Source organism: Suricata suricatta, chromosome 9 (assembly GCF_006229205.1).
Source record: "Suricata suricatta isolate VVHF042 chromosome 9, meerkat_22Aug2017_6uvM2_HiC, whole genome shotgun sequence".
NCBI classification, from domain to species: domain Eukaryota; kingdom Metazoa; phylum Chordata; class Mammalia; order Carnivora; family Herpestidae; genus Suricata; species Suricata suricatta.
Genome location: NC_043708.1, coordinates 29,676,583 through 29,698,828, shown reverse-complemented (window position 1 = coordinate 29,698,828; position 22,246 = coordinate 29,676,583). Strand labels below are relative to the sequence as shown.

Here is a 22,246-nt window from a genome sequence, read left to right as displayed (position 1 = left end):
GCCTGGGTGGCTCAGTCGGTTAAGTCTCCGGCTTCGGCTCAGGTCAGATCTCACGTTCGTGGGTTCGAGCCCCGCGTCAGGCTCTGTGCTGACAGCTAGCTCAGAGCCTGGAGCCTGCTTCCAGTTCTGTCTCCTTCTCTCTCTGCCTCTCCCCCTCTCATGCTCTGTCTGTCTCTGTATCAAAAATAAATAAAACATTTTAAAAAATTTAAAATAAAAATAATTAAGTGCACCTGGGTAGCTCAGTCGGTTAAGCGTTTGACTCTTGATTTTGACTCAGGCCATGATCTCATGGTTGTCATGAGTTCAAGCCCTGTGTGAGGCTCTGGGCTAGTGGTGTTGATCCTGCTTGGGATTCTCTCTCTCCCCCTCTCTCCCTGCCCCTCTCCCACTCGCTCTCTCACTCTCAAAAATAAATAAATAAACTTAAAAATCATCTTATTAAAGGTTTCACATAAATAGTATGTTTTAATGAAAAATAACCATATTTTCCAAAACAAAAAAATTCAATGAACAGAATGTCAGTATTTCACATTTTTGCACCGCTCTTTAATGTCTTGCTTAATAGAAGACAGCCAAATTCTATATCTGCTTCTTCATTCAATCTGTTGTAATATCTTGTTTTCACTGAAACATATAAAGAAAATCTGGCCTCAGATAGATAAGAAGTTGGAAAAGGGAGTGTTTTGATAACTTTTTTAGATAATTATGGACATTCTTTCTTGACACCGTACCAAAACTCCACAAGTTACGATATTTTAAAGGTGAGTTGGATTGTAGAATCTGAAATAACATCCATGGACTCTGTGTACTGTGCTGTATTAATATCCATCGGTCTGTCTTGGACTTTGAATAGAGTTTTGATGCATAATTTCTTAACTTCATTCATTGTCATAGGAAAATGGTAGTTTATGAGTTATGGAGAACTTCCAAATGTTGACACATTTCATGGTATGACATCAAAAAAAATCACATTCATAAATATGGCTGCCAATCTCATCGGAAAAGGCGTGAAGTGTCAGGAAGCCATCAAGCTCATGACAGATTCAAGTTTGTCCAAAATCCTATTTTCACTGGAAAGCTTGAATTTTGTCTTTGGGAACGAATAGCGTCAGCTGTTTGAAGTAACAGTCTCGCTTCATTCATTTTTGGGAAAATATCTGCCAAGTAGCCAAGCCCGAATAACCACAGTCTGCTTAACAATCATTCTTCGACTAACAGCCGTGTTCTAGGAGAGAACAGCGGCTCGTGCGGCTGAAGACTCAGTCACACACGTGCTGTCCCTCCAGACAGCCTTTGGATTTCCATTTGCCGCAGAGGGCTTTGTGTGACCTTGGCTTTTCACCACACAGAATATTAAAAAGATGTACTCACGATAGCAAGATGCAATTAAATTAATAACGCTACCTGTTTTATTTTTTTTAATGTTTTTATTTATTTTTGATACAGAGACAGAGCATGAGAGGGGGAGGGGCAGAGAGAGAGAAGACACAGAACCGGAAGCAGGCTCCAGGCTCTGAGCTAGCTGTCAGCACAGAGCCTGATGCGGGGCTCGAACCTACGAACGTGAGATCTGACCTGAGCCGAAGCCGGAGGCTCAACCAACTGAGCCACCCAGGCGCCCCAACGCTACCTGTTTTATCAAGGACATTCTTCAGTGAGACTGGCGTTTCTGTTACTGTGAGTGCGTGGTAGTGAAGGGTACAAAGACCGTCCAGTTTGGTGTCGCTGCCATGACACCTGCCAAGGTGGTAGGAGTTTGACACACCAGTGTTTTGCGCCCCTGGTGCAGACGTGAACACAGTGAAAAGGTAAACAATAGTTTACTATCATTGGAAAAATAGTTTGACCTTGACGGCCTCCAGGGGTCTATGGAACATACTTTGAAGATCATTGCTCTACTTCCCAATAAGGGCTATCAGCGGCTGTTATAGTCGGTCATTAACATCATTTACTGAGAGAAGGGACCAAGAAAAAGATGGCCTGTGCCCTGAGCCCTTCACCCCCTAGGTTGTTTTCCATTGCCTGCACCCTTTTCCGATTCTCCGAAGCAAGTCTCTTAGGGATACGCTCTCCCCCTCACTCCAGGGCAGACTAAACAGCACAGAGGGGGAAAGGCTGGAAATACACACACCTCCTCCCACCTGTGCTAAAATTTATCTTTTCTTTTTCTCGCCTAGTTATCACCTAAGCCTGACACTTCTGATAAAGAAAAGGCTACAGGAATGAAGAGCCTGTGAGGTGAGAATCTGGTACAGGATTAAAAAGCCCCTTCCTAAGGGCAGTTCAGACAATCCTTGGAATCCCCCAGCCCCCATCACCACCCAGTGACTACTTCAGTCTTACTCATCTTTCAGGCCTCAACTTAGATATCGCCTCCCACCTCTCCCCTGCACCCCCATGTCTCAGTGCCTACGTTGTGGCCTTATCTGACTTCCCCCTCCACATGGTAAATTCCTAAAAGGCTTTTCTGTCTTGTTCACTTTCAGGAAGTTTAAAACACAGAGAGGATGTGTTTATGCACCTTTTTTTTTTCCTCTTTAATGTTTATCTTTTTTTTTGAGAGAGAGAGCAAGGAAGGGGCAGAGAGACATAGAGAGGGACAGAGACAGAGACAGAAAATCCCAAGCAGGCTCCGCATTGACAGTGCAGAGCCAGACTCGGGGCTCCATCTCACGAATCGTGAGATCATGACCTGAACTGAAATCAAGAGTCAGACACTTAACCTGCTGAGCCACCCAGGTGCTCCACATGTACCCTTTTTTAAGTGGGTGTCTTCAGATGGGGCAGACCTCTCCACTCACCGCTGCCCATACCACATCCTACTGCCTTCAGAACACATCCCTCATTGCCTGTGCCCCAGTAGAATTGGAATTTGCTGGTCACACTGAAGCCCAGCCCAGAGTAGGTCCTCAGTCAGTATTTATTAGAAGGATGATTCTTCTCTTTTCAGGTTGGGAGTTAGCGGCTTTTTAATTGACTACTGCTCACTAACCATGGTTCCCGGGACTGCCCTTGGTCACAGGAGTCCCGTCGTGCTTGGTAACCTGCCTCAGTGCACCCAGCAACTTCCATCTCGCCAGAGAGTCTATGTCCTTCTAGAAGGCAGGGGCCAGTCTCTCTTCTCCTTCCTTCCTTCTCTTGCCTAATTCTCCCTTGCCTCCTCCCACTCCAAATTCAACCACTTCATTAGGTCACAGTCAGCTTTGACACTTGGGTAGGTAGCAGAGAGTCTGGTCATAAAGAGGAAAATGCTCTCTCAGGCAGGTGGCCTCAGTTCCTGGAAGATGAAATTTTACCAGAACAGGGAAGGGTAGTCTTTGGGTGGGGAAGAGTGGGGGGGGGGGGAAGGGGGGAAGGGGCGCAGGGAAATTGTGGCAGGAGTTTGTGAAGGTAGGCAGGGACCAGATCAGCAAGGGCCCTCAAGGCCATGCCAGAGAATGTGGATCTCTTCCTACCGACATTGGGGTGTAACGTGACCAGACCTGTGCTCCATGAGCATGTTTCCGAGGGCTGATCTTCCGTCCCAACCCTCCCCTTTTCCCTTGATCACAAAGAAGCCTCCAGTGCCTGCCATTGAGACTGTGTGAGAGGCCCTCCTGATTGGGTGGGTGCAGTGTGACCAGAGTCTGAGAGGAGGAGCAGGACTGAGCAACAGACAGCTCCCCCCTCCCAACACCTATGCCAAAACACGTTTTCCAACTTAAGCTGGTTGGACTAGATTGGGTGGGGACTGGAGGGATCAGAGGATTAGCACATCAGTCCCAGCCTTGAATGAAGCACATTCCACAGTCAAGTAAACAGGGTGTGGCTGGACCCAACCCCAGCCTAGCTCCTGGCTGGAGGGCTGTGTGCGTGTGTGTGCTGCAAATGTAAGAGCATGCTGTGTGCCTGTCTGGGACCCGACTTTCTTAACCAGCTATGCCCTCTAGGAGACCTCCATGGTACTTCCTTCCAGAACTTTCTCTGTGTGTCCTCATTATGTTCCACTTGCGTTTTGCAGGCGACTCACCATTTTGGCACCATCTCTCAACCGGGAGGAAGAGTTGAGAAAAGGAGTCAAGGAAGATTCCATGATTCCATGAGGACCAGGAAGCTTGTCCTGGTCTGGTTTCTGGCCTGGAGTCACCTTGCTGTATTGGTCAGGGCAGGGGGCAGCCTTGAAGCAAGTGGCCAGGGCTTCTGGGGCATCTGCAGGAGAAGCTGGTGCCGTGGGAAGCACCTCACACTACTGTATTCACCATTCTTTTGCTGAATGTAAAAGTAACATATATTTGCTGTAAGAAACAGTCTTAAACATCCCAAACGTAAGGAACACTTCTAGATCAGCCAAAACACCAATCCATAAAAATAGGGATTATTGATTTTCTTTCTTTTTCATATTATGACTATTAAGTTCATGTTTTTTTAAAGGAAGGAGAGAAAATATATTTTCTGTATATAATTGGGATTGTTGTTTTAAAGGTTTCTGTATCCTGCCTTTTCATTTATGAACAATTCCCTAGTTCCTTATTCTTGAACAATCTAATTTTAATGGTTGTATTGTAAAACCAGAGATAGGATCCTAGGGGCGCCTGGGTGGCTCAGTCGGTTAAGCGTTCGGCTTCGGCTCAGGTCATGATCTCACGGTTCGTGGGTTCAAGCCCCACGTCAGGCTCTGTGCTTACAGCTCAGAGCCTGGAGCCTGCTTCGGATTCTCTATCTCCCTCTCTCTCTCTGACCCTCCCCTGCTCGAGAGCTGCCTATCTCTGTCTCTCAAAAGTAAATAAATTAAAAAAAAAAAAGAGATAGGATCCTAGAGTGAGGTTATCAGTTTCAAAAGAGACAGAAGTGTGCTGCTTGGTAAGAGAGGAAGTCATGCCTTGCCTTTGTACCTTTGCACCGCTCTGCCACTGTTGGACTTGACTCAGGTATCATGCTCTGCACAAAGTCTGTGCAGCCCCAGCTCAGGCTGACACCGGTCCATAGTGCTCCCCTAACATTGTCACAGCACTGATCCCATTATATTAAACAGATGTCTTCATATGTCCATCTTTCCCACCAGACCATAAGATCTTTATCAGTGGGACTCTACCTGAGCAAGCCAGGAAGCGCCAGTGTCCAGCTGGTACCTGGCATATAGATGATACTCAATAAATTCCTTGTAAAGAAGTGAAGTTTAAGCAATCCCCTCATTGTCAGATATATAGACTATTTCTAATTTGTAAAGATAGCCTTCATGTTCTCACTTCCAACGTTCTATGCTGAGTGAGGAAGAGGGTGGAGGTAGACCAAAACAATTATACCTGGGGTGCAGGGGTGTGAGAGCACCTGGCTCCTGGGGTCTCAAACAGACCAAGTTCGTCTACTTGCCACTGACAATATCCAAAGGCAGACAATGAGTGGCGGGAAACAAGAGATGAGGTCGACATGGGGAAGACAGAGGACTGGCATCTCAAAGACGGTCTCCAAAGTACTGAAAATACTTCTAGCTTTATGCCAGGGAAATGTGGGACAGAGCTCGGTGGGACGGTGGGTACAGGCCGGTGCACAGTGAAAGTCAAGTTGATGATCGTCTTGAGGTCAGTTACAGGGTCTTGCTGGCTCGGCACAGCCCATATTGTCTGTGGGGGTAGATTCTGTTCCCTTCAGGGGATGCTTTGCCCATGGGGTCTTTTGCCTGAGTTAAGAGAGAAGCTGGAAAGAAGAGTGGCATCAGTTAGAAAGGACAAACTGAAATCAAAATGGAGGTAGTTGAAGTCTCTTTCAAAATCTTGTTTGGGTCACTTATTGTCATTTGAACCCTCCTGTAAATAATATTGGGAGACTTATAAATAAATCTTTGTCTTCATCTGACTCATCTTGTACAAATGCAGATGCTAGAAACGGAAAAATCCCAACTCCACTATTTGATACTTGTACGGCCTTGGGCCTGTTACTTGATTCTGATCCTCATTTGCCTTGATATATAATGGAGATCAGGGCACCTGGCTGCCTCAGTGGGTGGAGCGTGTGACTCTTGATCTCAGGGTTGTAAGTTCGAACCCCATGTTGGGCAAAGAGATTACATAAATTAAATAAATAAATATATATATATATATACACATATATATATTTATATATGAGATAAAATGGGTCTACTCTTAAGGATGTTGAGATGTTATAAATGAGATAATGTGGGTCAAGTCTTAACACAATGCTTGGCATATTGTAGCTCGTGTTTATTACTAAATGGAATTTCTGGGCCCACGTTATGGAATTAATGCCAGATGGCCAAACTGCTTCCTGGAAACATGAGCAATTCACACACATTCATACAGCATATGGCACCTCCCGTGGCATCTTCTCCAGTGAGGGGTTTGGTCATTCTTTCATCTTTGCCCAACGTGCCTTACAAAAAGTGCGTGGGCCCTGGTCAAAGCCACCTTGAAGTTCAACCACAGATCCATCTTTCTTCTTACAGTCTAAGCTCCAGTGTGGAACCCCACCTCCGTCACCCCTTCTGGGCTGCAGAGGATAGAGCTAAGCCATATGGCGTGAAATACAAGGTCACAGCAGTGAAGTATGAGGCTGTCCCACAGAAGTTTCAGAAGCTGTCTTCCACATTCAGCTGAACGAAGAAATAGGGGACGAAGGCAGCAAAGAATAGCTCCCAACACGGTTCTTCCGGTCTGCCTTCACCCTCACCCCCACCCAACACACAATCATAGAAAGCGAAAGCACAAAGGCTGCCTGGTGATCAATTTGCTCCAGAAGGGGCCCAGAGAGGTCAAGTAGCTTGCCCAAGGTCACACAGCTGGCAAGTGCCATTGAGAGTATCAAGATGACAAGGAATCCAAGATTTTCCTCACAGTCAGCAAATCCTTCGTACAACCCCACTGGTCTGTCCTTAGCCCCATCCACTTCACCAGGGACGTCGGGGTGGATGATGATACAGGTGGGAGGCACAACATGCTCGCAGGGGCTCTGAAAGCCCAAATCCATAGCCTGTGCAGATGTCAGTTGTGAGAAGACACTGAATCATCTCAGCAGGTACAGTTCCACACCATGTGCCAGAAGGGCCCCTGTGGTCCAGCTGGGGGCTCCCGGGAGGAGTCTCCCCCACTTCCTCTTTCCTGTATCATAGCCATGGTTTTTACTTTTCCAACATATGAAAGTCCCCCACAAAGAGCCAGTTACTTGGATACCTTGTTTAATTAAAAAGTGGGGAAAGGATAAGCTTACAAAGCACCACAGAAGACCAGAAGTCATTGTTGTAACAGTTTTATTCAAGTCTGTGTGTGCTCTGGTGGTGGGACCAGGCTGAGTCGGCATTACACTGTAATACGATAAGAGGTTTTAGCCATTGAACCAAGCCTGCTTGGCATCCCTAGTTAACAATTTACAGTACCTTGAAAAAAAAAGCCAAAGAAAAGATCCTGGTGAAGTTTCCTTCAGGACTTTTCTATTTTTAAATATTGTTGACAAATTACAATAACTTAAATCCCAAAGCAAAATGGGAATTCAAGAACACAGGGTTAGGACATATGGACAAGACACCGGAACAGGGAAGGCCTAGGGATGAAAACTAGTTGCTAATTACAGAGAAACAAAACGAACACATATGTGAACTTTCACTTCACCTAGACTCGAAGGCTCAAACGGGAAGGAAAATCCCAAAGAAAGCTTTACTGCGAACTAAGTAAAACCCATCTCCAACTTCTTTCCTTAATCCTCTAGAAGGTAGTCTAAATCTGTACGTGAGTATATGAGTGTGTGAATGCATGAGCGTGTGTGTTTAGGATGGACAGTGAGGAAAATCAGAGGGCAAGGCTGACAAGTTCCTCGTCTCCCTTCTTTGCTACAGCTGGGGACCAAGGGCATGTAACTCAACACAATGGCTCTTCTCAGCCAGGAACTGCAGTCGTGAGCTAACGCCCCAAAGCAAGGCTACAGGCAGGAGAAGGGGGAACCACAGGCAGTAAGAATCAGGAAAACCAGTCCTACTGGCTTCTAGGTTAAGGAAAGAGCCCAACCTTCAGAACAGCAAATGCTGGGGCTCCCTGTGCTGTCTAGGGAGGCCAGGGTGCTGCCAGTACCTAAGACCGGAAGTTAACAAAGGGTGAGAGCCATCAATGTCTCTTCAGGACAAACAGGAAATGGGAAACAGTCAACAGTCTGAGAAGATGATGAGAGGTTCACCTGACCCGCGCAGCCAACCAGAAGCCCAGAGCTGGGTCAGGCTCGTTAGGCACCTAAACCCTACTAATTAGCCTTAATTAGCCAGCACTCCAGTTTCTGCCTCCTGCCTTCCATCACCAGTGCATGGAAATGCCATGTGTCCAGTGGCAAGGCTGGGAAGGTGCCAGGGTCTGAGGACTCACAGAAGCAGCCGGGGTTCTCCTTTCTGACGTGTATTGTTATGAATTTGAACTCCTGATCTTCTAAGAAAGCTCTCTTCTAGAGCATTTGGGAATGTGTTCCTAGGAAGAAATGTAGCTGACAACAAGGCATCCTCAGGCCTGAAGCCAAGGAGAGAGCCAGTGGCCTAGTAGGTTGAACCACAGGAAATTGCCAATATTTGGCTGGTTTTAATCTACAACCACTCCCCTCACCCCCCTCCCCACTTTTCTCCACAAAGGGAAGCCAACTAGCAAGGTGAGGCTCATCAGTGCTGGACCCCAGGTTCCAGGACGAAACATTTTAAAGTTTGGCAAGGGCTTCATGCTTTCGGTAGGGAAGAAGGTAGCATCATCCTCAGTTCATTGTTGGGCTCAGAGGTCCAGAGAGGAGAGGAGACATTTGCAACTTCACACACTAGTATGTGGGCAGCTCGGGTCACCGTTTCCTGCTGCTCCTGCCACCATGGTCATTTGTGATCACAAAGCACTGTGGGCTGCTCTCACCCCTGACCCGGGGCCAGTCTGTGGCAGAGCCTTCAGGAAAAGCCCAGCACTACTGCAAGGGCAAAACCCGCCTCTTCTCCCAAAGCCTTCAAGAGGCAATGGAGTGTTTCCAACCAGCCTGAAGCAGGGTAGGCGGGGCCAAGGCTGGGGGATCCTCACATACCTGAGTCAAAAGCACAGGCTTAATTAAACACATGAGAAAAAGGTCAAGGCTCCCTGAAGCGTATCCATTCACAGCCATCCAGCCTTTCAGAATCTGCTGTTCTGTGCTTTTGTTAGAAGCAAGCTTGAAGAGTTAGCAATAGTCAGGAGGGGTCTCCCTCCTCGTGGGGGCTAGAGGGAGGAAGGGGCCTCCGATGTGGGGACTGAGGAACCGGAGTGTCGACAAGTCACGCCTTGATGCCCTTGGGGTGTTCTGTTGTGTCCCTGAGCAACCGTGGTCTGAGGGGAAAGGGGCCTTGTAAAAAACCTCACACCAGGACATATGTCCCAACGGCCAGCAGACCTTCTCACAAAGATTCTTCCAGGAATTAAATTGGCCTCGTTCCAGTCTCGAAAAAACCAGACTCTGGAAAGGACTCCTAAAAACTCCAAGACCCCAAACTGTCACTCTGATGCTGACTCTAGCTTCCCGGTCTATTACCTCCTTCCTAAGACACTAGTGGTGAGGAAGACCAGCCTGACAAGTTAAATGGGGGAATCAGAAAGACTGTTTGTAAACACCAGGTGCTACATAAATGCAGAACATGTACCTGACCATGGCCACCATTAGTCATTCTGAGCCAACTCCAAATCACTGCTCTTCCAGAAACTAAAGGAAGAAACAGTAGGCAAGTCCCTTAGCGGCGAAAGTGGCGAGGGCCACATGGTTAATGTCAGCAATTTGTCCTGATGGCCGGCTGGGAGCTGCAGGCTTTGCTGCAGCTGATGCACGTTCTCATTGCCCTTGACGGGGAAACAGGTAACAGTTGCTTTCACAGGAAGGGAATTTGAGAGTGGCTAAAAGTGAAGCCAGAGAGCAAAACAGACAGTGGGAGACAGCCACGTTGTTCAGGTCTCAGGGCTTGGTGCCTGACTCTGTGACCAGCCCACACAGCTTTTAAATTTCTCTTCCCTTGAATTTCTTCCTCTTTAAGCATTCCTCTTCTCTACCAGCAAGTATATCAGAAGGAAAATGATGCAATTTTGCAAGGCCAGGAGGAAAGGTTAGCACTATTCTGAGTTGACAAATAGAAGACATCATCACTACCTCCTTCACCATTACTACCAGACCCTTGGGATGCTAAAGGATGTGAAGTGAATAGCATCCACCAAGCCTCTTAGAAATAATATGAGGATAACGGGGACATCACTCAGCCCCTGGCAGGGGCCTGGATCCCAAGGGGGAATAATCCTGTTTAGAATCAATGGAAGAAGGGGCACCTAGGTGGCTCAGTCGGCTGATTGTCTGACTTCAGCTCCGGTCATGATCTCATGGCTCGTGGGTTCGAGTCTCACATCAGGATCTTGGCTGACAGCTCAGAGCTTGGAGCCTGCATCCGATTCAGTGTCTCCCTCTTTCTCTACCCCTCCTCCACTCTTGAAAATAAATAAACATTAAAAAATTAAAAAAAAAAGAATCAGTGGAAGGATACGAAGGATCCGAGGAGAAAGGGCAGACAGCAGTATCTGTTTCCTATCACCATCTTCCGGGTAATGAGCACCTGCCAAGAACAGAGGGAAAGTGTCTCTGAGGAAAGAAACAGAAAGAGAAGAAGGGATTCTGGCTACGGCCAACGCAGGGTCTCAATCCCAGCTTCAAGGCCTGCGCCTGGCCGTGACCATCAAGAGAGCCAAAGCGGACAGAAAGCAACTCAAACTCTATAGGATCCTTACCCCACCAAGCCTCACCCCACAGAGAGAGAGAGTGTGGCACGCAGCGGCCCATCAAAGACGGGGTATGGAGGAGCTGAGAGAACTCCTTCATGCAAGCTCACAGCAGCCTCGGACTGACCCCGCATCTGCCTGACGGGTGCAATTCTCCCATCAGCAGACCCAGCCTTTCTTGGTCTTTCCTCTGGGTGGAGGAGTAAGAAACGGGTTCAACCTCCTACTCAGCGCAAGTGGCCGCCACTCAGTACACACCACGTCAGTTATACTCGCTTCCCCAGAGACGGCTGCAACCTAACGAACTAACAAAGCACAGAAGATGGTACTTGCCTCATAGCGCAGGGCCCTGTCCGAAGCCGGCATGGTTAGGATTATGGTATATGCGGCACCCCACCAAAGGGCCACTTAGTGGAGCCAAGGGTTTAGAGACACATTAGAGACTTAGGAACTGGGGCTATGAAGAGTCAAGGGAAGGGCCCAGAACACACCATCTGCAGCCCCCTTCCCAATTAAGAATGAAGAGGAGTCACTCGGTTGGCTGTTAATAGGATTCACATCCTCCCCATCCCCCTGTAGCCAACAGGTGAGGAGATGGAGGCAAAAAAAAAAAAAAAAAATCAGTCTTCACAGAAAGAAGAGAAGGGAACAGATGAAACACAATACTGGGCAACAAAACCGAGCGCCTCCCACCGAAGATGGGGGGGGGGGGGCATTGTACCAAAGTGCCAGTGAGCTCATAGAACAAGGAGCCATTCGAAGACCAAGGTCACCCCTTTCTTCATTCCTGGGTTGGGACTTTATCATAGTGACAGAGAGACAGAGAGGTGACCAGACTCCTCAAGGATGCCAGTGTCACTCCTCTCCTCCTGCTGGCATGTGGGCTGCAACCACAGGGAACCGGCGGGCTGTCCGCCCACGTCTCCAAGGACAGATTCCATGACGAAAGACAGAGAGGCAACACTGGGACAGTCCGGAGAGGAGAGGAGTGTGACCTGAGGCTCTGCTCCGAGTCGAGTTCACATGTGTGTCCTGCACAAAGACAAGGGGTCACACTTGACCTGGGAGACCCCGGGGTAAGTGGAACGGTGACGGTTCACAGGAGGAAGCTTCACAAGCAGCTCGACATTCAAGTTAAGGAAACAGATTCCAGAAGTCAGGGGTGGCCTCTGCTCCCCTTCCTACCCAGCTCAGGGTCCACCTGTGCACAGAGACAGGCGCCCTCAGTCGGTCTGCAGCACCTGCGGCTCAAAGCTTCCTTTATACCAATGGCTCACTAAGCACCTTACAAACATCCTCACCTCACCACATCCATGTGCGGAAGGTACTGCTAACGGCTCCGTTTTACTTCAAGGGTGTCCCAGGATGGATGGCGTGGCTTAGAAGAAATCCCCACGGTTCCAGCTCCCAGGGCCTAGGACCCTCCCATCACCCCCACCACCAAGATGCCATTTTGGTGCAGTGTAGAGATATCTACCCACCAAACACATAATCCACTGGCTCCAGGGATGGGAGAAAAGATCCAGGGAAGGGCAGAACACACAACGATGGGAACATGGACAAACACAGGAACTTTGTCTCTGGCTTCAGAACTGGCACCAGTGAGTGAGCCTCCCAAGAAACTCTCCCTGGGATGAGCATGTTTGTATCAGAATCTGGTCTGGCCACGTCCAGACCCCAGGTAGGAGATGGATGCCATCAACAGGTGCTGGTTTCTGCCTTTATTAGTGTGTTTCCAAAAGGAACAAGGGCAGACTCTGTTACCCTCTTTGCTGGCACTCAACTCTGCTTCTCCTAATTCTCTCTCCTCTCCTCAGGTCCCCTCACCCCTGCGAGGCTCAAATAAATAAGTGGGGTGCCTGGAAGGGCAGGCAGGCTAAGTCTCAGGTCCCTCAACTCCTACGTCCCACCCCGGGGGCACCTTGCCTTCAGTCCCCCAGCTGGCGCGTGAGGGCTCAGGACACAGAAAAGCTCTCCTCTCACACCAAATGAGACTCTGACTCATGGGTGTTGGGGAAGAATGTGGAAGAGGAGCAAAATCAACCACAGAACATCCAATACTGGCGCTTGGGAAGGCTGAACTCGGGGCTAACAAAAGGACTCCAGGACAGGCTCCGGGCTTAGCCAGGTGGCTGAGGAGAGGGAGCAGCAGACAGATTTGGCTGAGTGACCCTGCAGATCACCCTAAAGGCGAGGAAGACTGTGGAGGGTGGGGGACATGCACGCACCCCTCCCTCCCCTACACAGCCAGAGCTGATGGCCACAGCCCCTTCCAGTGGACATGGGTAAAAAGGCCCTACAGGGCAGGGGACCCTCTGATGGCCCTGCTTCCACCCCTTCCACCTTCAAAGTGCATTATCAGTGCAAGAAGTAGGGCTGGATTTCAGGGGGTCCAACTCTGAGAAAGGGCTGTGCCAGCCAGCTCCCCCCATCTCCGCCTGCTTCCCCCTTGGCCGCTCCCAACCCTTTTCGTGTTAAGACCAGAACTCTTGCTGAATCTCATAAGGGGCAGGCCTGTGTGTGTTCAGTTCGGCTCTGCACAGCGGCACGGTGCTGTCCTGACTCTGACCCTCTGCGTCCAGGTCCAGAAGCGTCCGCTCGGCAGAGGGCAGTGGCCCTGCCTGGAAGGGGAGCAGGGCTGGGAGTCCGGGCCGCTCCTCTACGGTGCTGCTGCTGCTGGCGAAGCAGGAGTCCAGGTTGCTGGGAGTCTCCGTGCTGGAGCTATTGGCCGGGGAGGCGCTACGAGCATGGCTGGGGGACACAAACCACCAAGGATCCAGCCGCTGCCGGTTGGCGGAAGGACGTGGCCGGGGCAGAAACTCCAGGGTCTTGGGTCTCTCCAGGGTGGAATCCTGCTGTGTGTTCCAGCGCCTTGGGGTCGGGGGAAAGACCACATTGGGGTCGGGGAGGCGGGGGAATTCACCTGGGTCTCGGCTGGGGCTGGGGGTTTTCAACATTCCTGGTCAAAGAGACAGAGAGAGGGGCATCAGGTGACTGCACCACATTTTCAGGCCAGAGAGACACTGCCCCCTCCCCACACCTGCCATGCCCCTGTTCCCTGGAATAGCATGGGCAGCCAGTACTTCATCAACACCTACTATGTGCAATGGAGTGTGCTAGGAGGCACTGGGGACACAATAGTGAACTAGAAGGCCATGATCACTGCATCTGATAACAAAATAATAGGACATACGGGGCTCACATCTCGAATGGAAAAACTATGATCTGTGGTCCACCCTGTGGTTTTACAAATAAAGTTTCACTGTAACACAGCCACACCTACTGCTTGCTTTCCCACTACAGCAGCTGCATTGAGTAATTACAACAGAGTCTACATGACCCCAAAGCCTAAAATATTTACTATCTGGCCCTTTGTCAAGAAAGTTTGCTAACGCCCTGACTTAAGGTTAAGTGTCTCTGTGTTCCCAGTTCATCCATTTAATAAACATGTGAGGCCAGAACACATTGAGGTCTCAAAAATCTGAAGATGAGTCATAAGGTCTCTTCCCAAAGAGGACATATATGGGAGTACAACAAAAAATCTAAAGAAGGGAGGGGCAAGCTGAAAGGGAAACTGTCATTTACACTCAAATCTCATTGAAATCTCAGCTGCCATCTCCTCTCTTGCTGGGTGAGAGGGGTCTCAAATCAGTCTTGGGTCTTCTAGGGAGCAAGTGACAGTGGAAAAGACCGGGGATGCGTGTGCCCAGGGGGCTCCACCTCAGACAGGGCAGGCAAGCTCACGCACAGGTGCGGCACTGTATCTGGATTCCTCTCCACGTCTGAGGAGTCAGGCCTGAGCAAGGGATGAGTGATACAGGGAGGATGCATGGGCGGAAGCTAGCCCATGAGTAGGTCTGTACTCATGCTGTAATGACAGGCAGGAGCCCAGCTACGTGGCACCCAATAGCCCTCCTGTGTGAGTGTAGCATTCCTTCTGGTAACTTCTATCTCCACTTCAGGGAACGAGCACAGCTCGGCTCCTGCCCTTTCTACGCCCTGAAAGTACTGCACTGTGTACTCCAAGATCCAGGGCCTGAACATCCCACAGGAGCCCTGGGTCTGATTCCTCCCAGAATCTGTGGACTTCCTTCGCTCCTCAGGGAGGACTCCCTGAGGCACTGGACAGAGAGAAATCAGTCCACCTAGCCATCTGTCCAACCCCAGGGGAGCACATCCTGGTGGGCTGAGTCAGAGGAGCAACTGCCATTCCAATTCTGCCATTCACTCCTACCTTGCCACTCCCAGGGGATGCACAAGGGCAGGAAGGAGAAAAGGGGGACAGGACTCACCTGCTCCAGGGCTGGGACTCAAGCCATTGCTGGAGGGGCTCCTGCTGGCAAGGAGAGCCGCTGGCTTGAGGGCCCCGTCCGAAGGAGTCCGCCGGTGACCACTGGGCTGCGTGGGGGCCGTAAGGGTGACGTGGGTAGGGGTCAGGGACTGGTTAGGGTCTCGCTTGAAGCGTTCCACTCGGACGTTGACCAGGGGGTTGTGGGTGCAAGGGGCCAGGGGCGGGGCCTCGACCGGACTGACGGGCATCTCGTACACCACGATCTCGTCGCTGTCGGAACGCAGCAGGGAGCGGGTGGAGTTGCACTCGGAGATGGAGGAGAGAGAAAGCAGCGTGAGGGAGGCAGAGGGGTCTCCTAGCAACAGCATGGGCTCCTCCTTCTTGAAGAGCTTCCGGGATGGGGGGCTGGTGCTCCGACGAGGACGGCTGGCCCTCTGGAAGAGACCCTCCCGCCTCTTCTTCTCCTCCCGGGCTGGTGGCTCAGGCTCCTCCGGGGGAAGCAGCTGGCACTTGCCAGCTTCTAGCAGGTCAAAGCCGAGGCCTGTGGCTGCGAGAACAGCCCCACAGCCAAGCAGAGCCACCTCACAACGGCGGTGGTGGGCGCCGCCCCGCTTGAGGCTGTTGGTTGGCGTCAGCTGAGGGGTACTGGTGGCTGAATTGACTGGGGTGGGCTCCTCATGGACTCCATCACTGGTGGGGGCCTCCCCATCCTCTCCGCGAGGGAACGGGATACAGAGGTAGGACTGGTTGGGTGAATGCTGCAGACGACTCTCCCCACTCCTGGCGCCTTCGCTGTCCTCGTCCTCTGGAGACGAGAGAGATGGTGGGGGTGGGGGACAGGAAATGGGAATGAGGCAGCAAGAGTAAGAGTCTCATCCTTCTCCCCAACCCTGGGCCTCCTGCTGGATGGTCAGGAGTGCAAGCATCAGTCTCACAGGAGGGATGAGGAACCGGGGGCACTGAGCCACAGGGCTCTACCCACTCCACACTCAACCGTGGCCAATATGAGGCAATCACTCTCCATTCCAGAGCCTATTTTCCTGCATTCAGACAAAGGAAATCTGCTAGTTTTCTACTTCTTTGGTTGGGACCCTCAACATAAGAGGTACAGAGTGTGAGTCTCCTAGAAGAGTGGCTAGGACAGATACATCCCTAATTTTTTTGCACCTTAAAATTGGAAGGGCTCTTGAAATTCTACAACGATGGTCTAGGGCTGGTCTTAAGATCCGTGTCCTGCAATGGATTGGAATCTTCTACATGGTGAAGGCCCATCTACTCTGTGGACTGACCTACTAAGACCTTGGAAATCTTCAGAGAGAAGAGGATGTACTGTTTGACAGAGAGAGCCTGGAGAAGACCTTACCTATTCAGCAGTCACAGGCAACTGGAAAGCTCCCTTAGAGAAAGGCCACAGTGTCTTCTACCCCCAACTCCTGTTTTGCAGACTCCCCACATTAAAATACACAGGAAAGAGACCCAGTAGACGGAAGTGCCTGACTCACCCTCTGCACTGCCCTAAGGAGACTGTAACTGGCGCCCTGGAATAGGAGGCCAAGGGCAGGCTCCATGGCAGCAGTAGGAACAAACTGTGATTTAAGAGGGGTTGATGCAATGGGAGAAGAGCGAATGAAGAGGGAAGAGGGTGAGGGCCCGGGAGTTGGGTAGAAGAGGTGGCAGTCCCCATGAAGTGATACTAGGGGTCCTCAGACAGTCCCAGAAGCTTGGCCAAAAGTTCCTTGAGGGAACAGGCACAGTCAGGACAAGGGCCATGCTTACCCATCTCCATAAGGCTGGTGAACCCTGGCAGGGCTGGGCTACTCCTCGGGCCCTTCCCCAGGTTGGGGGCACTGGACGACCACTGTTTATATCCATCTACCAGGGACTTGAGGCTGAAGAAGAGGAAATGGGGGAGCTGTTAGAACTGGTGACTTCCCTTACTCCACCCTCACGTCCATGGGCCCATGGAAATGTCTCTCTCTGCGTGCTTAATTCCACCAAAGCCCAAGAGCCTCATGGTAACAAACATTACTGGGTCCCCTCGTGTCACAAACAGAAGTGCACATGCTCTAGGGAAAGAAAAGCAGGGACATGAACCCACCCCTTCAACATGCTGCTACGGAGCTGTGGAAGGGTCTAGCAGGCAGGCCGGCAAGAAGACAGAAAGAAGGAGGCCTGCCCAGCACTGGCCAGGGGCTTGCCTGAGCCCACCTCAAGGCAGAGACGATCACTCCAGGACACTGTGTATGGCACAATGACATCAGAGACACTGTAATCCAAAGCCTTGTCATCCCAGGCGAGCCCTGGGCAGATGAGCTAGCGGGAAGTGGGCCATTTCTCAACTTCTCCTTCCAAGCTCACGGCATGCTTAGGCAACTTTCCAAGCCATCCACTTTTCAAAAACAAAAACCAGCCAACAAAGCTTCACCAAACCAGTGCACTTTGGGACAGACCTATGTGGGTAGCGCATAATGCTGCCCTCGAGCCCCTCTGGTTTGTCTGGGAACGAAGAGGAAAAGGGCAGGAGCTTGCTTTCAAGTCCCTGTGGTGAGCTCACACCTGCAAGCCAGTAACTCTGAGGATCCTGACTGGGCACCCCATCAACCCCTTTACGATAGGGGAATCAGAGGCCCAGAGACACTGGTCTTCTCTCTAACGGACAACGAAGAGGGGAGGCTGAAGAAGCTGTGGGCTCTGGCTGCCTTGGACATCCCAGGATGTCCCACCTCTGGTGGCTCTCAGTTTAGGGCTAGGAAAAGCTGTTCAACTAAAGCCCACTCTTCCCATCTTGAGGGAGAGGGAGGGATCAATTTTTCCCCTGACTTCAGATCTCTGTTTAAAGTGTTGTCAGAAACACCAGTGAATTCAAGTACATTCCAGCCACTACCAGTGGTTTCAACCAAAATACACAGCCAGGATAAGCATGCTAACCAAACCCATAGCCTGGGCCTCCTAACTGATGATCTTATCACATCACCTCCAGCTCTGGTTTCAAGGGGGTCCAGATTAGCAAAGGCAAAGCCAGTGCTAACGATCAAAGGATAAATAGTCATGTACTGTCTCCCTAAAAGTAAGGATGCCGGGAGAGTCCCCACCACAGGAGTGGTCTGGGACGTGAAGAGAGGGAAAGTCAGACCAACACAGGAATTTCCCAGGGTGCACGATGGTACTGCTTTGAGGGAAAAAAAAATCAGCATAGCCTTGGCAATAATGAGGTTTGATTCTAGCGGGTGTGCTTTGAGGATGAGGAAATGGAAGGGGACTATTACGAACACATTTGATGAAAGGGTGAAGATTAGACTCACCCCAGGTGGAAATGTGGAGACTCTGATGGGGTACTTAAACCATTAGCTTTCTCACGTCTCTGAGGAGATCTTCAATGAATAAAGAAAGTCAGCAGAAGGTGACAGTGGGTACCTCCAACTAAGCGTCTCCCACATGGGAGCCCTCAAGGCTGGTCTCTAACTATGTTGCCATCTGCCCCTCCTCTTGCCCGGTCAGCAAAGCCCACGTCATGAAGGAATCCGAATAAGGAGGCGCAGGACCCCCCAGTCTGTGGCACTAAGGTCCCTGAGCAGCCACAGCATAATTGCAGAGGCCACATGAATCCACAGAAACCCAAGCTATCTACAAGCAAGGGCGTATGTTTCCTATGGATATGTACTATTTCTTAAAAGGATGGAGATGCATATTCACTTAACAGTACTGAATTCAACATAGCTTTTTGTTGTTACATATTTTCTTCTGTTGATAGGGACTAAAATTAGAAATATTATCACACAGAGGCTCTCAAAAATTTCTGACATTAAAAAGGTCTTTACTTGAAAATGAACAGAATATACTTTATTTCTTCAAAACGAATTGAGAATCAAAAAATTAAGTCCTATTTTGGGGCGCCTGGGTGGTTCAGTCGGTTAAGCATCTGACTCTTGATCATGGCTCAGGTCATGATCTCACAGTTTGTGAGTTCGAGCCCCACGTTGGGCTCTGTGATGACCGTGCAGAGCCTGCCTGGGAGTCTGTTTCTCCTTCTCTCTGCCCCTCCCCCACTATGAACTGCTTTAATAGTTTTGAGGACAAATCTATACAAGGAGGAAGAAAATTCAAAGTTAATATTTTGAAACATGAAATAAAGTTAATTTACTAGCAAGACGAAAAATATCTATAAATGAAGCAGAACCATAGAAACTACTGGAAGGTCCTATTAGGAATCACACCAATGTCAGGAACATCCAGGGATTCAGCATGACTGACCTTCTCTGACCCACCCCCACCCTACTCTACCCCAGGGGCCCAAAGGAATCCAAGCTGAGGGAGACCCTGCCCCTACAGGACCTACCACAGCAGAGCACGTCACCATTTCTAGAGGATTCCATCACCGAGCACTCACAGAACTCAGCAGTTCACCCTACATATATCTAAATTTTCTATTCCAAGGTATTAGTGATTTCTAAAAAGCCTGGCTTCAGAGTCAATCCGTTTTGAACCAAATAGATATTTTTGCCTTCGGTTCAGATCTGACATGGGGGAACAGATTTTGGACATGAACTCTTCTTACTTTGGAAGGAATACCAATGCCACTTACAGGTTCAGGCATAAGTTCAGGAAAGTCACTGAAAAGGGCAAACGGGACTGCTGCTTAGTCTCAGAAAAGCCAAAACACAGGATTCTCGATTCTAACACGAAGAATGAGGTATGAAACAGAAACTGCGTCAGGAGCAGGAAGAACCGTCATAGCAGAGATTACATAGCTTCCTATGAGTGAGCTGATCTTGTGTGCTCTTCCCCGAATAGACTTGTTTAATCCTCACATCAACTCCAAGAGATGGGTACTGGCGTAACCCCCGATTCACAGATGAGGGAACATGAGGCCACACGGTGAGGCACGGCAGAGCCCGAACTCCCTCCCAGGCAGTCTGAGGTCGCGGCTATGCTCACAACTACTACACTGTGAGCGACTGGCCTACGAAGACCCGGGACTGGAGAGCGTTTAACTTGTAAGCCCCTGGAAGATCACGAGCACATCCAGGGCACAAAGCTGGAGCCCACACTTTGCTCAGAGGAGGTGCTCACACCTGTCCGTGTGGCTATGAGGTGGGGCCCAAGAGAAGCGCTGGCGGCCCTGGGGTGGCATCTGAGTGCACTCACTACCAGTGCTGGATCATTCCACCTGCCCCTGTGTGGGGATAAGCCTCCAAGTCAAGAGAGGCCTGAAATCCTGCTTCTCCTTCTCTTTGCTCTGAGCGGATATTTTAAGGGAAGAATCAGGTGTAAGTAGGACACCTGGCCGAACTCTTCGCATTCGGTTAATGCTTAACGGACCTGTAACTCTTGAGTCAGAACCCCTCCAGGCATCGACAAACTATAACTAGAAGGCTAAATCCTGTCCACCACCTATTTCCGTAAAGTTTTACTGACTAAACATAGTCATGCTCATTCATTTCCACATTGCCCATGGCTGCCTTTGCACTACAACACAGGAGCTGATAATTGCAAAAGAGATAATATGACCCACAAAGCTGAAAATATTTATCGTCTGACTCTTTACAGAAGACGTATGCTAAGCCCTGTCTTAGGAGGTTCCAGGGAATGAGGAGATTGGAAGACTAAAGCTTGTAATTTCTCACAAAATAATGAAACACACAACAGAGGAAAGGGTATTTCATATCCTAGTTTTAAAAGGGTATACCCATCTTTAAGTGGAAAGAATCTCTTGCGTTCTGGCTCTTACCCCTCATCTCCCGAGGCAAGCTCCTTCTGACCGAGTGTACTTGGCCCCCACGTCCGTCCTTTCTTCTTGGGGGCCCTCTTCTCCTCCTCCTCCCCTTCTTCTTTCGGGACGACTGAGTTCCGGCCCCAGGTTTTGCTGCTTTCACCTGGTGTCACTGTGAATAATAAAAGTTGGATGGGATCTGGAAAAAAAGATAGACAGGGCCCCCCAAAACTAGCCTCTACCTCCGGACAGACATAGACATGCGCGTGTGGGCGCACGCACACACACACACACACACACACACGCACGCACATGCGCGCACGGAGTTACAGGGAAGAAGTCACACCGCCTCAAAAACTCTGTGTCCAAGTGGAGCCTTCAAGTCCTCAGCCACCACTCAATGAGCACTCTCAAAGTACCAAACATGGGAAAACTGCCCAGATTCTAGATTCTCACCAGTCCATTCCAAAGCTGGAGCTCAGGCCAGCCAGACAGCAGAATTCCAAACAGATCTGACTTAATGGAATTTGTTCTGTTGGATGGAATTGGACTGGGAGGGGCAGTGGGTGAGGAGGCAGGTAGGAGAGAAAACAGATAAGGGGGTAAGGAAGACTTGGAAGTGCAGAAAGGAATTGTGGTGAGAACGGGAGACGAGGGGCTCCAGACTATGGAGAAGGAAGTCAGGAGTACGAGGAGAAGGGGAAGGAACAGGCCTAGAGAAATATAACAGATAAGAGAGGAGGAACATTCTTCTGACATTGCTACCTCATAGCAAGGGTTGAAACCCAAATGATTGAGAGGCGTACATCATAAATGCGTGAATGTTTCCAGACACCATAAAACAGGGAGCTGAGGGGGCTGAGGCAAAATACAGTGCATCTGGAAGCTGCCATTGGATCCAGCCAACTGTGGCCACGTGAAAAAGGGAATCCACTGATCCGAACTGACTTTTCAAGGATAGCCAGAAATCTAGGGCTTTAAAAAAATGAAATCTCTATCTTTAAAGTTAGGGGAACTATTTCATTCATACACACACATGTGTGAACATGTGTACATTCTTTTCAGAAAACATTGTGGTGAAAAAAAAATTGGTCCAGATTTGGCCTGTCACAAAGTATTTGGCAAGTTTTCTTAGGAACTACACTTTGCAAACACCCTTCCCTGGGAATCATGAACAGAAGAAAACCAGTGATGCCCCAAACATGGCAGAGAGTGCACAAGGTCCTCAGGCCAGGGTACCAACCAACCCGGGCCAGGTACCGGGGTATCTACGTCACATGCCAGTTTCCAAATTGCTAAGGATCCGGTCGATACCCACAACCCCCTTTGCTGGCATCTAAGAGGAGAAGGTAGGGAGGCAGTAGTAAAGCTAATGGAGAGAGACAAGAAGGAGGGCTACGGGTTTGCGTACATATGTGCATGTATATACACATTGTCGAGGAGAGGTGGCAGAAGTTATGGATGGAGCAAGCCTGGGCCAGTCGGTGGCTGGACAGAGCAGGGGACAGGTGCCCC

The 22,246-nt window shown here is 49.8% G+C and overlaps 1 protein-coding gene across 1 annotated transcript in view; it reads right to left on the bottom strand.

Moving 5' to 3' along the window:
• Nucleotides 1-12,430: 12,430 nt before the first annotated feature.
• Nucleotides 12,431-22,246, bottom strand: part of MAP3K9 (mitogen-activated protein kinase kinase kinase 9) — a 75,967-nt gene continuing 66,151 nt past the window's right edge. The window contains exons 7-11 of the mRNA XM_029952176.1: nucleotides 22,143-22,241; nucleotides 20,750-20,903; nucleotides 16,798-16,910; nucleotides 15,023-15,826; nucleotides 12,431-13,689 (exon numbers count right to left, since the gene is read on the bottom strand). Coding sequence (XP_029808036.1) covers nucleotides 13,205-13,689; nucleotides 15,023-15,826; nucleotides 16,798-16,910; nucleotides 20,750-20,903; nucleotides 22,143-22,241 — 1,655 coding nt within the window. The 3' untranslated portion in view covers nucleotides 12,431-13,204. The remainder of the gene's footprint in view (nucleotides 13,690-15,022; nucleotides 15,827-16,797; nucleotides 16,911-20,749; nucleotides 20,904-22,142; nucleotides 22,242-22,246) is intronic.